The 12,965-nt window shown below is 58.0% G+C and overlaps 1 protein-coding gene across 1 annotated transcript; it reads left to right on the top strand.

The window, feature by feature from the left end:
• Window positions 1-10,168: 10,168 nt before the first annotated feature.
• ZNF574 (zinc finger protein 574) lies at window positions 10,169-12,965 on the top strand. Its single transcript, XM_068993227.1, has one exon. It carries the CDS (start codon window positions 10,181-10,183, stop codon window positions 12,869-12,871), a length of 2,691 nt encoding a protein of 896 aa, XP_068849328.1. The 5' UTR covers window positions 10,169-10,180; the 3' UTR covers window positions 12,872-12,965.

Here is a 12,965-nt window from a genome sequence, read left to right as displayed (position 1 = left end):
AAAGGTCTATGAGCCACACAGTTTCTCTAGAGAGGAGGAAAGACCAAGTGGGAAAGAGACACAAGATTGAGAGACAGACTCCCCAACATGGAGAGAGGAGAAAGGAGAGTCAAGGAGGGAAACTGATGGAGGGAAAGAAGAGTGAGTGGCCTGGAGGGGCACAGGCAGGGGACAAGCACCCACACACAGAAGCATCCATCCATCCATCCATCTGCACAGAGCAGCATCTTGGAAGCAGGTCAACCCTAGAGACTGCAAGCCCCAAGGCAAGGGGAGGAATGGGAACCAGAAGCCAGGCGGGGGGCGGGGGGGGGCGGTGCAGAAGGGGAAGAGAGAATAGGGGGCCCAGGAGATCACCACGGAAAAGACAAAGCAGGGCAGTGGCTAAGGAGTGAGGGATGGAAGAGACAGGATGAGGAGTGGATCTGGGGGAAGAAAGCAGAAGTAAGAGAAGGAAGACGGCCTCCAAGCCCAGAGAGGGACAGAGAGGCAGACAGGTGAGCAGAGGCCCAGGCAAAGTGAACAGTGGACAGAGGGCAGTGGGGAGAGGGTGAGACCAGGCAGAGGATCCTCCCAGACAGAGAGGAGACAGGAGAGTTTTGAGAGACGGCGGGAGGGGAGGGAGACCGGGAGATCCTTAGGGACACACCAAGAAAGGGCTGGGCTCACCGCAAAGAGAAAGAAGTTGGACAGAGTCAGACAGAGGTCCAACAGACACATTAAATGGGAGATTCAAAAACGGAGAAAAGACACTTCCAGGAGACAGAGACCGGCTGGGAAGGGGCCCACGGTAGGTGGCAAGGATGAGGCTCAGGGGAAAGGAGAGAGACTGGAACAGAGTGAGAGAGCACAGCCGGCCACCGCGGACCCAGGCTGGAGCTAGCAGGGGCGGAGACCAGCCAGGAGTCCTGGAGGCAGAGTGAGGCCCCAAGTCAGAGCCAAATCAGCCCCTCAGGAGCCCAGCAGCTGGGGCTGGGGGCCACGGCTGAGCTGGGTAATGAGAAGAAGGGGTGAGGAAAGGCTGAGGGGAAAGGAGGTGGGGAGATGTAGGGTGCAGGGCAGGCCCTTGGTGGGGGAGGGTGTCTGCCGGTCCGGTCGATCAGGGGGATGTGGGCCCCCCACCAGCCAGCAGTGAGCCCAGCCTTCCAGGCCCAGGCCCAACCCGCACCCTGCAGACACTCACGGATCCTGGTGGGACGGAGGGCTGGGCTCCCTCGAGGCCCGAGGATCGGATCGACAAGGGGGAGATGCTCCGGCGCTGGGCGGTGTGGCTGGGGCGGGGGGAGAGGGCAGTCCACAGGGCCCCCTCCCCCGCCTCCGGCGGTAGCCCCCAACTAATCCCAAACAGGGGGCTCCCCGGGGGGCAGGGAGGAAGGACAGGTGGAAGAGAAGAGGGCGGGCCGGGGAAAGGAGGAAGGGGAAAGGAGAAAATGGAGGAGGGAAGGGGAGAGAGAAGAGGGGGAGGAGGGAGGAAGGTGAAAACGCAAGGGAGGGGGCACAGGCAGAGCCGGGGGAGGGGGAAGCCGGCCCAGGCAAGGGCCCCCGCCCCCTCCCCTAGCCGGGCCGGCCTGGGGGGGCCACGGGGGGCGAGGACTGGGTGGCGACAAGGAAGCCGGCCATCAGGAGAGGTGGGGGAGGGGAGGGCTGGCTGGGGGGGGAGGGGGCCACCCCTTCCCCCCTCCCCCCTGGAGCCCGGGCTGGCCCTTGATGAGGAGGCTGGGGCCTGGAGTCCTCAAGCCCTCAGCCCACGCCGGGAATGCATGCTGGGGGCGGGGAGAGGCGGACGAGTGGCGGAGCTGGGGGAGGAGGGGGTGCTGGGAGACCCCGAGAAGAGCCGCCGCCGACGAGCCGGGCCGGAGAGGTGGAGAGATGAAGAGGGAGAGGAGGAGGGAGGGGAGGATGGAGAGGAGCAGGTGGAAGAGGAAGGCGGAGGAGGGTGGGGTGTCCCGGGGCGCCCAGCGCAGGGCCTCGGCGGGAGGGCCTGGCCACGGACTCCTGGTCCCTTGCGAGGAGCAGCCGCCGGCTCCGGGCTCCCAGCTGGGCCTCCCTCCCCGCCGCCGCCGCCGCCGCCACTTCTTCTCCCCTCTGAGGCCGCCGCCTGCCTGCCCGCCCGCCGCCCGCGCTGGGTCCTGGAGCGCAGGGGGGCGGGGGGAGAGAGGAGCGAGGGAGGGAGACAGGGAGGAGAGCGGGCAGGAGGAAGGGAGGGAGGCAGGCGGAGATAGAGAGAGAGGAAGACAGAGAGAGAGGGAGAGATCGGAGGGAGGGGAGCCGGGGGAGGGGGAGCCCGTTGGTCCGGCTGGGGGGCCCCCGCGAGGAGAATGCTGATGAGGGCAAGGCGCTGCATTGGACAGAGGGCCCACCCCTCGGGCCACCTCCTCCACCACACCATGCCACCGCCCTGCCCGGGGAGCCCTTGGGCACAGGCGCCCACAGGAGACAGAGACTGAGAGCCAGGGAGACCTGGGGAGAAGGCCGTGCAACTGGGGGAGAGGGCTACGGAGACGAAGAAAAATGCAGAGAAATGGCAAGACAGCCATCAAGAGCCACAGAGGTGGACCAGGGTCCACAAAGCCCACAAGGACAAGGACAGGAAGAAGCCCAGCGCAAAGAAAGGGCCGTCGAGACAAGGGAGCAGACCACAGAGACAAGCTAAGGACCTCAGAAGCGAGGGCAGCTGGTGGACCCAGAGAGCCCCTTGTGAAGAGGGGGACAGAGGGAAGCTGGTGGACTGAGGCCCTCGCGCACAGAAGACATGGGGAGCGGTCTGGGGTGACCGGAGAAGAGGCCCGCAGAGACTGGAACAAGGGTGGACATCACGGAGACTGGGAGGAGGGCCAGGGAAAGGGGGAGCTGGCCATGGACCTGGAGGGGGGCCCACAGAGGCCAGAAAATCCAGAGAGGCAGAATGAGGACCCAAAGGACCCGCTGAGGCAGGCACAGCGGGCCTGTGGGAACAAGGGAGTAGCCCCGAGAAACAGAAATAGCCCCCATGGAGATGCAGGGATGGGTGGTGAGTAGGGGAATTCTCCATGAAGCAGAGCAATCCCGAGGACCTGAGTGGGTGGGGAGGAGAGTCACCCACCCAAGCATAGGGGCAGTGGGAAAGGGCAGGGAGCTGGGGGGCAGAGCCCACAGAAGTGGGAGGCTCCCTCCCTCCCGGAGAGAGCTGAGCAGGGCAGGGGGATGGCACAGAAGCAGGAGTGGGGGTGGGTGGCGCACGGCTGGGTGGGGGGTGAAATTTGGGGGGAAGGAACATGACAGTTGGTGCTGAAGGCTGAGTCCGTGACTCACCACCACCCCCAATGCTCGTGATGGGGAGGAGACACTAAAGCACTCACGTGCAGCCCCCAGCACACGTGACTGCATGCCTCGCAAGAAGGCACACAGTCGGCACGTGGCAACTCTCACGCTGGCCTGGCACAGAAGTCCCTCTGCAGCTGGCATATGGGGTGGCCCCAACATACATCTGACACGTATATTTGACCCTGAAGGGCCTCTGACTTTGCATACCCCTCCTACGGGATTTAAGGAAGCCCCAACACCCACTCTCAGCTCCAGCTAGGTCTGAAAGCCCAGATTTACAGTGGCCTCCAGGCCATTGCTTATGCAGGGATCCCAGCATAAAATGGTATTCTCTCTAAGCTGATCCTGTCTCAGATGCCCTAGTCCTGTGCCACCACCTCCAGAAAAACTGACGCAGGCCTCAGCTTACTCCTGCATCATCTGAAGTGAAGGGACCTAGTCAATCCAGATAAACTGGGAATTCCAAGCTGAAGGTATAAGCAGAAAGATAAGTCAAGCTGGACCCTTCCGTTTTCAAGTGGGGAAAGGAGGCCTCTGCAAGAGTGAGAATCTGCCCAAGAGCATGGAACCCCAAAGGCTGAGTCTAGCTTCCAGGTCTTCCAGGTTATCCGGTTCCTGCCCCTGATGATATCACCCTGAAGGGAATAATGCATTCATCTGGACTTTCCAGATGGCACTAGTGGTAAAGAACTCACCTGCCGATGCAGGAGATGTAAGAGACGTTGGTTCGAGTCCTGGTTCAGGACGATCTCCTGGAGGAGGTGCATGACAACCCACTCCAGTATCTTGCCTGGGAAATGCCATGGACAGAGGAGCCTGGTGGACTACAGTCCATAGGATCACAAGAGTCTGATACGACTTAGTGACTAAACAACCACCACCTAGGGTTCATCCAACATCCCTTCTACCCTGAATCCACAGCCACGGTTCCCTCTACGCTCTACACCCCAAACACTGTTCCTCTGTTGCATTAACTGGCTCTCTTTCTTCCCTTTTCTTTCTCCTTATACATGCATGTATCTCCAGGCTGGGAGGCGGACAGAGTCTTGTTTTCACCTGCCCAGCGCCCATCCCCAAGGCAGAACTTGAACTTTCCCTCAGAGAACCATATGGTTCCCAGGACTGATTGATTCCTGACCCAGGATCAAAGAACCACATCGTCCTGGCCACAGGGATTGGTTCAGAGATGGGGACGGGCTCAAACTAGGCCATTGAGAGCCTTCTGCATAGGGTGGCAGAGTCAGACACAACTGAAGTGACTTAGCATGCGTGCAATGCATTCATCCATTTGGTATGATGCTTTGGATGTCCCACCTGAGTGGGAGCTAAGAGTGTAGATCTTGGAGTGAACTCCTGGGTTAGAATTCCGGTTGGGTCTCTTCCTAATGATGAGACATGTTATTTAATTTCTCTGAACCTCACTTTCTCTCTAGAGTGAGAACATTAGTTCCTCCTTTCTAGAGTTATTGATAGGATTACGTCGGAAAATGCACGGAAAGCACGGAGCATAGGGACTTCCATAGTGGTCTAGTGGTTAAGGCTCAATGCTTCCAATGCATGAGGTATTAGTTCTATCCCTATGTTGGAAACTAAGTTCCTGCATGCTGCACAGCCAAAATAAATTGTTTTAAAAAGAGATCCTAATAAAAATAACTTAGACAACTTTTTTGAAGTTGATTTACAATGTTAATTTTTTTCTGTACAGCAAAGTGATTCAGATATACATATATATGCTTTAATATTCTTAACATTTTATTATTATATATTTGGCTATGTTCGGTTTTAGTTGCAGCATGCAGGATCTTTCATTTGCACTGTACGGACTCTATAGTTGTGGTGCATGGGCTTAGATGCCCCAAGGTGTGTGGGATCTTAACTCCCTGACCAGGGATTGAACCTGCATCCCCTGCATTGGAAGGCAGATCTTAACCACTGGACCACCAGGGAAGTCCCCTCATATTCTTTTCCATTATGGTTTATCACAGGCTATTGAATGGAATTCCCTGTGCTATACAGTAGGTCCTTGTTGCTTATCCATCCTATTTATAATAGTTTTTATCTGCTAATTCCAGGCTCCCAATCTTTCACTCCCCCACCCCACCTGCTTGGCAACCACAGGTCTGTTCTCTGTATCTGTGAGCCTGTTTGCTCCATGGATATCTTGTTGTGTCATGTTTTAGATTCTATGTATAAGTTATATCATATGGCATTTGTCTTCCTCTTAGTTGACTTACTATGATAAACTCTAATTCCATACATATTGCTGCAAATTTACATTGTTTCACCTTTTATGGCTGAGTAGTATTCCACTGTGTATATATACCACATCTTCTTTATCCATTCATCTGTTGGTGGACATTTAGCAATGGGGGGAGGGGAAGCAATTAGAACAACTGAATCTCTTGCAGGTCCCCTCCTGTCCTTGGGGAGTAGAGTAGCTTCGGCAACTGCAGGGCTGGGTGGGCGGCAACTTGCTTCCAAGGCCCTGAGAGCCATCCATAAGGGGATGTGAGTAGTCCAGAGCTCCTCAAACATATGGGGATTCCAGCCTTCCTGAGCTTCTGGGCCATCAGCCTGGAAAAAGAGCACCCTAGAAGAAAGTGGAATACAGTCCAGACACTATAGGGTCACCAGCTTCAGGTTCTCACCCTGGCTGTCTTTCAGGTCATCTACCCATCTTGTTTCTTCAAATGGAACTGCCAGAGCTAGCTGGCCTGGCCTGAGACCTTAGTGACTCTTCAGTATGCGTGATTTCCCAAAAGATAGGAATTCAGACCTCTGGCCTGGGCCAGAGGAAGCCAAGGGGTATCATGGCAGGGAGAGAAGGGGCCTGGGAGATTCCCATTGCCATCTCCTCTCTCCTGGCTCTGAAAGCCTTGATAATGAAGGCAGGAATGTCACTGTCCTGGACTTGGTTTACTTTGAAAGTCTCCTGGACCAGAGCCTGAGTTGAAAGGGGTTTGGGGAAAAATGAGGATCCATGTGGGTACCTTCCCCACTCCCACAGCAGTTTCCTTCCTGGCTCCTTCCTGTCATTCCTCAGCGACCTCAGAGAGAGACCCTCCCTGCCATCCAAGATCAGTCCATGTCCTCTGTCGCTCTGCTTTATTTTCTTTACAACTACTGCCACTGGCTGTCTACAGATCTTTTCTTTTCTTAAAATATTTATTTTTGGCTGCACTTGGCCTTGCTACATGTGGGGTTTCTCTAGTTGTAGGGAGCAGGGGCTACTCTCTATTTGCAGTACACAGGCCTCTTTGTGGTAGCTTCTCTTGAGTCAGAGCACAGGCTCAATAGTTATTGTCCTCTGGCCTACCTGCCCCGATGCATGTGGGACATTCTCAGATCAGGAATGCAACGTGTGCCTCCTGCACTGGCAGGCGGATTCTTAACCCCTGGATGAGCCACCAGGGAAGCCCTGAACCTGATAACTTTTATATTCTCAGAAATTAAAATCCAGGAGGGCACACACTTTTCCTGTTCCTTCTCTATCCCTACAGAGATTAACCTTGACTTGGCATACTGCAGCCGCTTATTAAATATTCACGATAGGAAACAAAACAAATGCCCCTCCTGGATTTTTCGGTTTCTCCTTCCAACTTCCATTTTCTCCCTTATCCTTCATATCTTCCTTGCTCGCTCAGACAATCCGTGCTTTTCCTCCGACATTTCTTCCTCCCCCTTCCCTCAAGGGTCCCTCGGTTTTTCTTCCCTTCTTTGTTTCTGCCTTTATTCTTCTCTAACAAAGTAAGTCTAGAGCCTTGATTTCCCCTTTTTCTCCTTCCATGCAATTGGTGTTACAGCTTCCCCTTCGCGCTGACCAGAGCTTCGCTCTCTCCCTTCCCTCTTCAGGGATTCCTAAGCCTCAGCTTCCCCACCTCCGCCGCCCTCCTGGTGTTTGTGCCTCAATTTCCCCTACTTTCCCCTTGGAGAACAACCCGCCTCCCGCCCAGCGGCCCCAAGATGGCGCCAGAAGCGTCGCTCTGCCACCTGACGTCATCGCGCCGCCCTCCCTTCTCGAGCCGTCAAGAGGGGTCGAGGAGGAGGTGCAGGAGGAACATCCTTCAGAGGGCGTAAGGAGGCGGGCCCTATCAGTGGGGGCGGGCCCTATCAGTCGGGGGCGGGCCAATGAGAAAACGTCGCTGGAGGATTGGTTGGGTGCTGCGGAGGGAGCCCAACGCCCGATACTATTGGTCCAGGGGTCGGAGACGTGAGCGTCGATTGGTCCAACGGCAGAGGCCAGACGGACGACGATTGGGCGCACTCGGCCATCCGCGCGGCGGCCAAGGAGGAAGGTGGGAGGGGCGTTGCTGCGGGCGATCGGGGGCGAGAGCGAGGCTGCGGAGCAGGCGAGAGGTGACGGCGGGAGCTAGAGAGGGCGCAGCGGTAGGGTGGCCGCGCAAGGGGAGCTGCGGCCCGGGTCCGGGTCCGGCCCCGGGGCGTGCGAGACGGCGGAGGCGGGTACGTGCGAGCGGACGCGTGAAGGGCCGGTCGGGCTCCCCACCCTACCCGTGCGGCCTTCTCTCGCCACCTCGCCTGCGCACTGAGGACCGGAGCGGGGGCGCGCGCCGGGAGGTGGGGCGGAGCGGTACCAACGGCCCGCGGGGTGCGCGGGAGACCGGGCCGGGGCGGCGGGTGGGAAGGGAGCGAGGCTGAGTGAGGAGGGACGGGGCTCGGGCTGGGCGCTATCGGGGACTTGGGTGCGAAGGGAGGCGTTCGAGTGTCCCCGGGAGGGTCTCTAAGGCTCCAGGGAGTGCGCGGCTAAGGGTTTGGCTGTGGGACAACCCAGGATGAAGGCTGGACGGTTAGAGGACAGCTGGGTGCCCGGGGAGGGGTTCCGGCCGTGAGAACGGAGGTGGTTAAGTTGACGTAAAGCGAAAATCTAGTTATGGCTGGAGAGTTAGGCTCATGAGTTAGGTCTTAAGTGTGAAAAGATACCAGGAAATGGATATGCCTAGAAGGAAGATTTAGGGCGAGGTGGAGGTCCCAGTGTGAAGGATGGGGGTGAGTTACATTAATGTGAAGAGTTAAACCAAAGTATGTGGGGAGGGAGGGCGAGCGGGGAGCGTTGAGCACTCTTGGAATGGGTTGAGACCTGAGAATGGGTCTCTGTGTAAAGAAGTTTCATGTTATATGAAACTGTGGTCTTCGTGTTTATCGAGTAACTTGAGAAGTAGTCTTTTTGGAAAGTACCAGGAATTAGGTCAAGGTGAAGAGTAGGAATTGGGCGTCCCTGGAGGATTTTAGGGTGGTGAGAGTGATCTGTGTGTCTAGGGTGGGGCAGGGGGTCTGGGTAGCCCCAAGGTTAATAGGCTGATGAGAGGGGCTTGGGTTGTTAGGAAGGAGGATCTGGCTGGCTGTCAGGGTTAGGGTGCTGATGCAAGGTTTAGGTATTCTTAATGAGATTTGGACAGTGGGAGGAGTATGTGGGAAAGGAATCTAAGCCATTATGATGAAGAGTAGTCTGGATATTCTTGGATAGAGTATGTATGGGATCTTTTCGCAGAAAAGAGGAATTTAGGTATCAAGAGGGGATCTGAGCATCCCTGCAGTGGGTTAGGGTGGGGTTGGGTCTCTCTGCGGATAAGAGGGGCTTAGATTGATATGAAGAAGGGTGTTTAGGCGTCCCTAGAATGGGTTAGGGTGGGAGGAATGGGGTCTTTCTGCAAGAAAGAAAAGGTCAGATTAGTAATGTGGCGGGGGGGGCGGCGGGGGTCTGTCCCTGGAAGGATTAGGGTGAGGGTGGGTCTTTTTTAAAGAAGGATCTGGGTATCCCAAGAATAAGTTAGGATGGGAAGGGTCTTTTTTGCGAAGAAGAATATGTGGAGAGAGGTTCTGGGAATCCCTCAATTGTCCAGGATGGTTGTCTATGAAGAAGGGGGGCTTAAGTCAGTATGAAGAGGGGGCTGGGTACCCCAGAGGGACTTAGAATTGTGGGTGAGGTCTCAGTGCACAGAAGAGGTAGAGGATTAATGCGATGAGTGTCTGGGTGCTCTGGAGAATGAGTTAGGGTGGTGGGAGGGGTCTAAGTGTGAAGAAAGTTCTGGCTGTCTTTTGTGAAAATAAGTCTAGAAGTTCTGGGTAGGCTATTATGGTTGTGGGAAAGGGCCTTAATGTATAGAGGGAGTTAAGTAATTTGAAGAGAGGGACCTGGGGATCATGGGAAAGTGGTTAAGGTGGGCAACGTCTGGGGGTGGAGATGGGTTAGGCCAATGTGAGAAAAGTTTATTGATGTGAGGAACCTGGACACCAAAGGGAGAAGGTTAGTGGGTGATGGGCTGTGTGCAGAGGAGCGGGGTTGAACCATGAAAAGGTGCTGAAAGTGGCCGGGCATTGGGACAGTCTGAGTGGTTGAGGTGTAAAGAGAGAGAGAACCTGGGGATGTAAGCAGAGGAGGAGTGAGCTGTGAGAAGTGTGTGGTCCATGCCTGTGTGAGGACTCTCCTGGGCATGTGGGGTGGGGATGGGGTAGTGTGTTGGTAAGGAGTCAGTAGAGGAAGTACTGACTGAAGAGGTTCCTGTGTGGTAGGTTGGGCCAGCTGTGCGGCAGGAGAATGAAGAGAGTCAACAGGTTGCAAGGATCTGGTGGTGGGAATTTAATGCGAGTTGATTCAGAGATGAGATTTAGGTAGATTGACTGGGAAGGGATGGGGGGAAAGGTTTTGTGCTTGGTGTTCTTGTGTGTTCAGGAGAGGAAGGGTTGTTAGGGAGTGGGGTGGGGTAGAAATATGGAAGCAAAAAGTTAGAGGGGGAAATAAATCTAGGGTTTTGGTAGAGGAGTGATAAAGGGAAAGAGTTGTCCCTGGGAAGGACTGAGGAAGCAGTGACTTAGATATGATTTGTCCCCACATCTCCCAGCCCAGGGTGTTGCCACCGTCATGACTGAGGAGTCAGAGGAAACGGTCCTGTACATTGAGCATCGCTATGTCTGCTCCGAGTGCAACCAGCTCTATGGATCCCTGGAGGAGGTGCTCATGCATCAGAACTCCCACGTGCCGCAGCAGCACTTTGAGCTCGTGGGTGTGGCTGACCCCGGAGTCACTGTGGCTGCAGAGGCAGCTTCTGGCACGGGCCTCTATCAGACCCTCGTCCAGGAGAGCCAGTACCAGTGCTTGGAGTGTGGGCAGCTGCTCATGTCACCCAGCCAGCTCCTGGAGCACCAGGAGCTGCACCTGAAGATGATGGCACCCCAGGAGGCAGTGCCAGCTGAGCCAGCACCCAAGGCACCTGCCCTGAGTTCCAGTACCATCCACTATGAGTGTGTGGATTGCAAGGCTCTCTTTGCCAGCCAGGAGCTCTGGCTGAACCACCGGCAGACACACCTCCGGGCCACTCCCACCAAGCCTCCGACTCCAGTTGTCCTGGGGTCCCCAGTTGTCGTGGGGTCCCCTGTGGGCCAGACCCGCGTGGCTGTGGAGCACTCATACCGCAAAGCAGAAGAGGGTGGGGAAGGGGCAGCTGTCCCGTCTGCCGCTGCCACCACCACTGAGGTGGTGACCGAGGTGGAGCTGCTCCTCTACAAGTGTTCGGAGTGCTCGCAGCTCTTCCAGCTGCCAGCCGACTTCCTGGAGCATCAGGCCACGCACTTCCCTGCTCCCGCCCCGGAGTCTGAGGAGCCCGTCTTGCAGCAGGAGACTCTGACCCCAGCGCCGGTGGAGGTGCCTGTGTCTCAGCCTGAGCCCATGCCCTCCTCTGACCACAGTTATGAGCTGCGCAACGGGGAAGCCCTCGGGCGCGATCGCCGGGGGCGCAGGGCGCGGAGGAACAACAGCGGAGAGCCAGGCGGGGCAGCCACCCAGGAGCTCTTTTGCTCAGCCTGTGACCAGCTCTTTCTCTCACCTCACCAGCTACAGCAGCACCTGCGGAGTCACCGGGAGGGTGTCTTCAAGTGCCCCCTGTGCAGTCGTGTCTTCCCCAGCCCTTCCAGTCTGGACCAGCACCTTGGAGACCACAGCAGTGAGTCTCATTTCCTGTGCGTGGACTGTGGCCTGGCCTTTGGCACAGAGGCCCTCCTCCTGGCCCACCGGCGAGCCCACACCCCCAATCCTCTGCATTCGTGTCCGTGTGGAAAGACCTTTGTCAACCTCACCAAATTCCTTTATCACCGGCGTACCCACGGGGTTGGGGGTGTCCCTCTGCCCACAACACCAGTCCCCCCAGAGGAACCCGTCCTTGGCTTTCCTGAGCCAGCCCCAGCAGAGACTGGAGAGCCGGAGGCCCCGGAGCCCCCCGTGGCCGAGGAGAGCTCAGCTGAGCCCACCGCCCCAGGCACCTACCGCTGCCTCCTCTGCAGTCGCGAGTTTGGCAAGGCGCTGCAGCTGACCCGGCACCAGCGTTTTGTGCACCGGCTGGAACGGCGCCATAAGTGTAGCATCTGTGGCAAGATGTTCAAGAAGAAGTCGCACGTGCGTAACCACCTGCGCACGCACACGGGCGAGCGGCCCTTCCCCTGCCCGGACTGCTCCAAGCCCTTCAACTCGCCCGCCAACCTGGCCCGCCACCGCCTCACCCACACCGGTGAGCGGCCCTACCGCTGTGGGGACTGCGGCAAGGCCTTCACCCAGAGCTCCACGCTGCGGCAGCACCGGCTGGTGCATGCCCAGCACTTCCCATACCGCTGCCAGGAGTGCGGGGTGCGCTTCCACCGGCCCTACCGCCTGCTCATGCACCGCTACCACCACACGGGCGAGTACCCCTACAAGTGTCGCGAGTGCCCCCGCTCCTTCTTGCTGCGCCGGCTGCTGGAGGTGCACCAGCTGGTGGCCCACGCTGGGCGCCAGCCCCACCGCTGCTCGTCCTGTGGTGCTGCCTTCCCCTCCTCGCTGCGCCTGCGGGAGCACCGCTGTGCAGCTGCTGCCGCCCAGGCCCCGCGGCGCTTCGAGTGCGGCACGTGTGGCAAGAAGGTGGGCTCGGCCGCTCGGCTGCAGGCGCACGAGGCTGCCCACGCGGCGGCTGGGCCAGGCGAGGTCCTGGCTAAGGAGCCCCCGGCCCCTCGGGCCCCGCGGGCTGCGCGCACACCCATTGCCTCCCCGCCGCCCCTCGGGAGCGCGGCCCCCGCCACCCCTGCGGCCCCCGCCCGACGTCGCGGCCTGGAGTGCAGCGAGTGCAAGAAGCTGTTCAGCACGGAGACGTCGCTGCAGGTGCACCGGCGCATCCACACTGGCGAGCGGCCATACCCCTGCCCAGACTGTGGCAAGGCCTTCCGCCAGAGCACCCACCTGAAGGACCACCGCCGCCTGCACACCGGCGAGCGGCCGTTCGCCTGTGAAGTGTGTGGCAAGGCCTTCGCCATCTCCATGCGCTTGGCAGAACATCGCCGCATCCACACGGGTGAACGGCCCTACTCGTGCCCCGACTGTGGCAAGAGCTACCGCTCCTTCTCCAACCTGTGGAAGCACCGCAAGACCCACCAGCAGCAGCACCAGGCAGCTGTGCGGCAGCAGCTGGCAGAGGCTGAAGCCGCTGTCGGCCTGGCTGTGATGGAGACTGCAGTGGAGGCTCTGCCCCTGGTGGAGGCCATCGAGATCTACCCTCTGGCTGAGGCCGAGGGGGTCCAGATCAGTGGCTGACGCACCTCGTTTCCCTCTTCAGCACCACCAGGCCCGGTTGCTGAAGAACCTCTACCGTCCCCTTAGGTCTCTGTACATACTGTGCCCCTTTCCA

This window comes from Capricornis sumatraensis, chromosome 20 (assembly GCF_032405125.1).
Source record: "Capricornis sumatraensis isolate serow.1 chromosome 20, serow.2, whole genome shotgun sequence".
Lineage (NCBI taxonomy): Eukaryota > Metazoa > Chordata > Mammalia > Artiodactyla > Bovidae > Capricornis > Capricornis sumatraensis.
The sequence above is the reverse complement of the archived record's forward strand: the minus strand, read 5'-3'. Positions and strand labels throughout refer to the sequence as shown.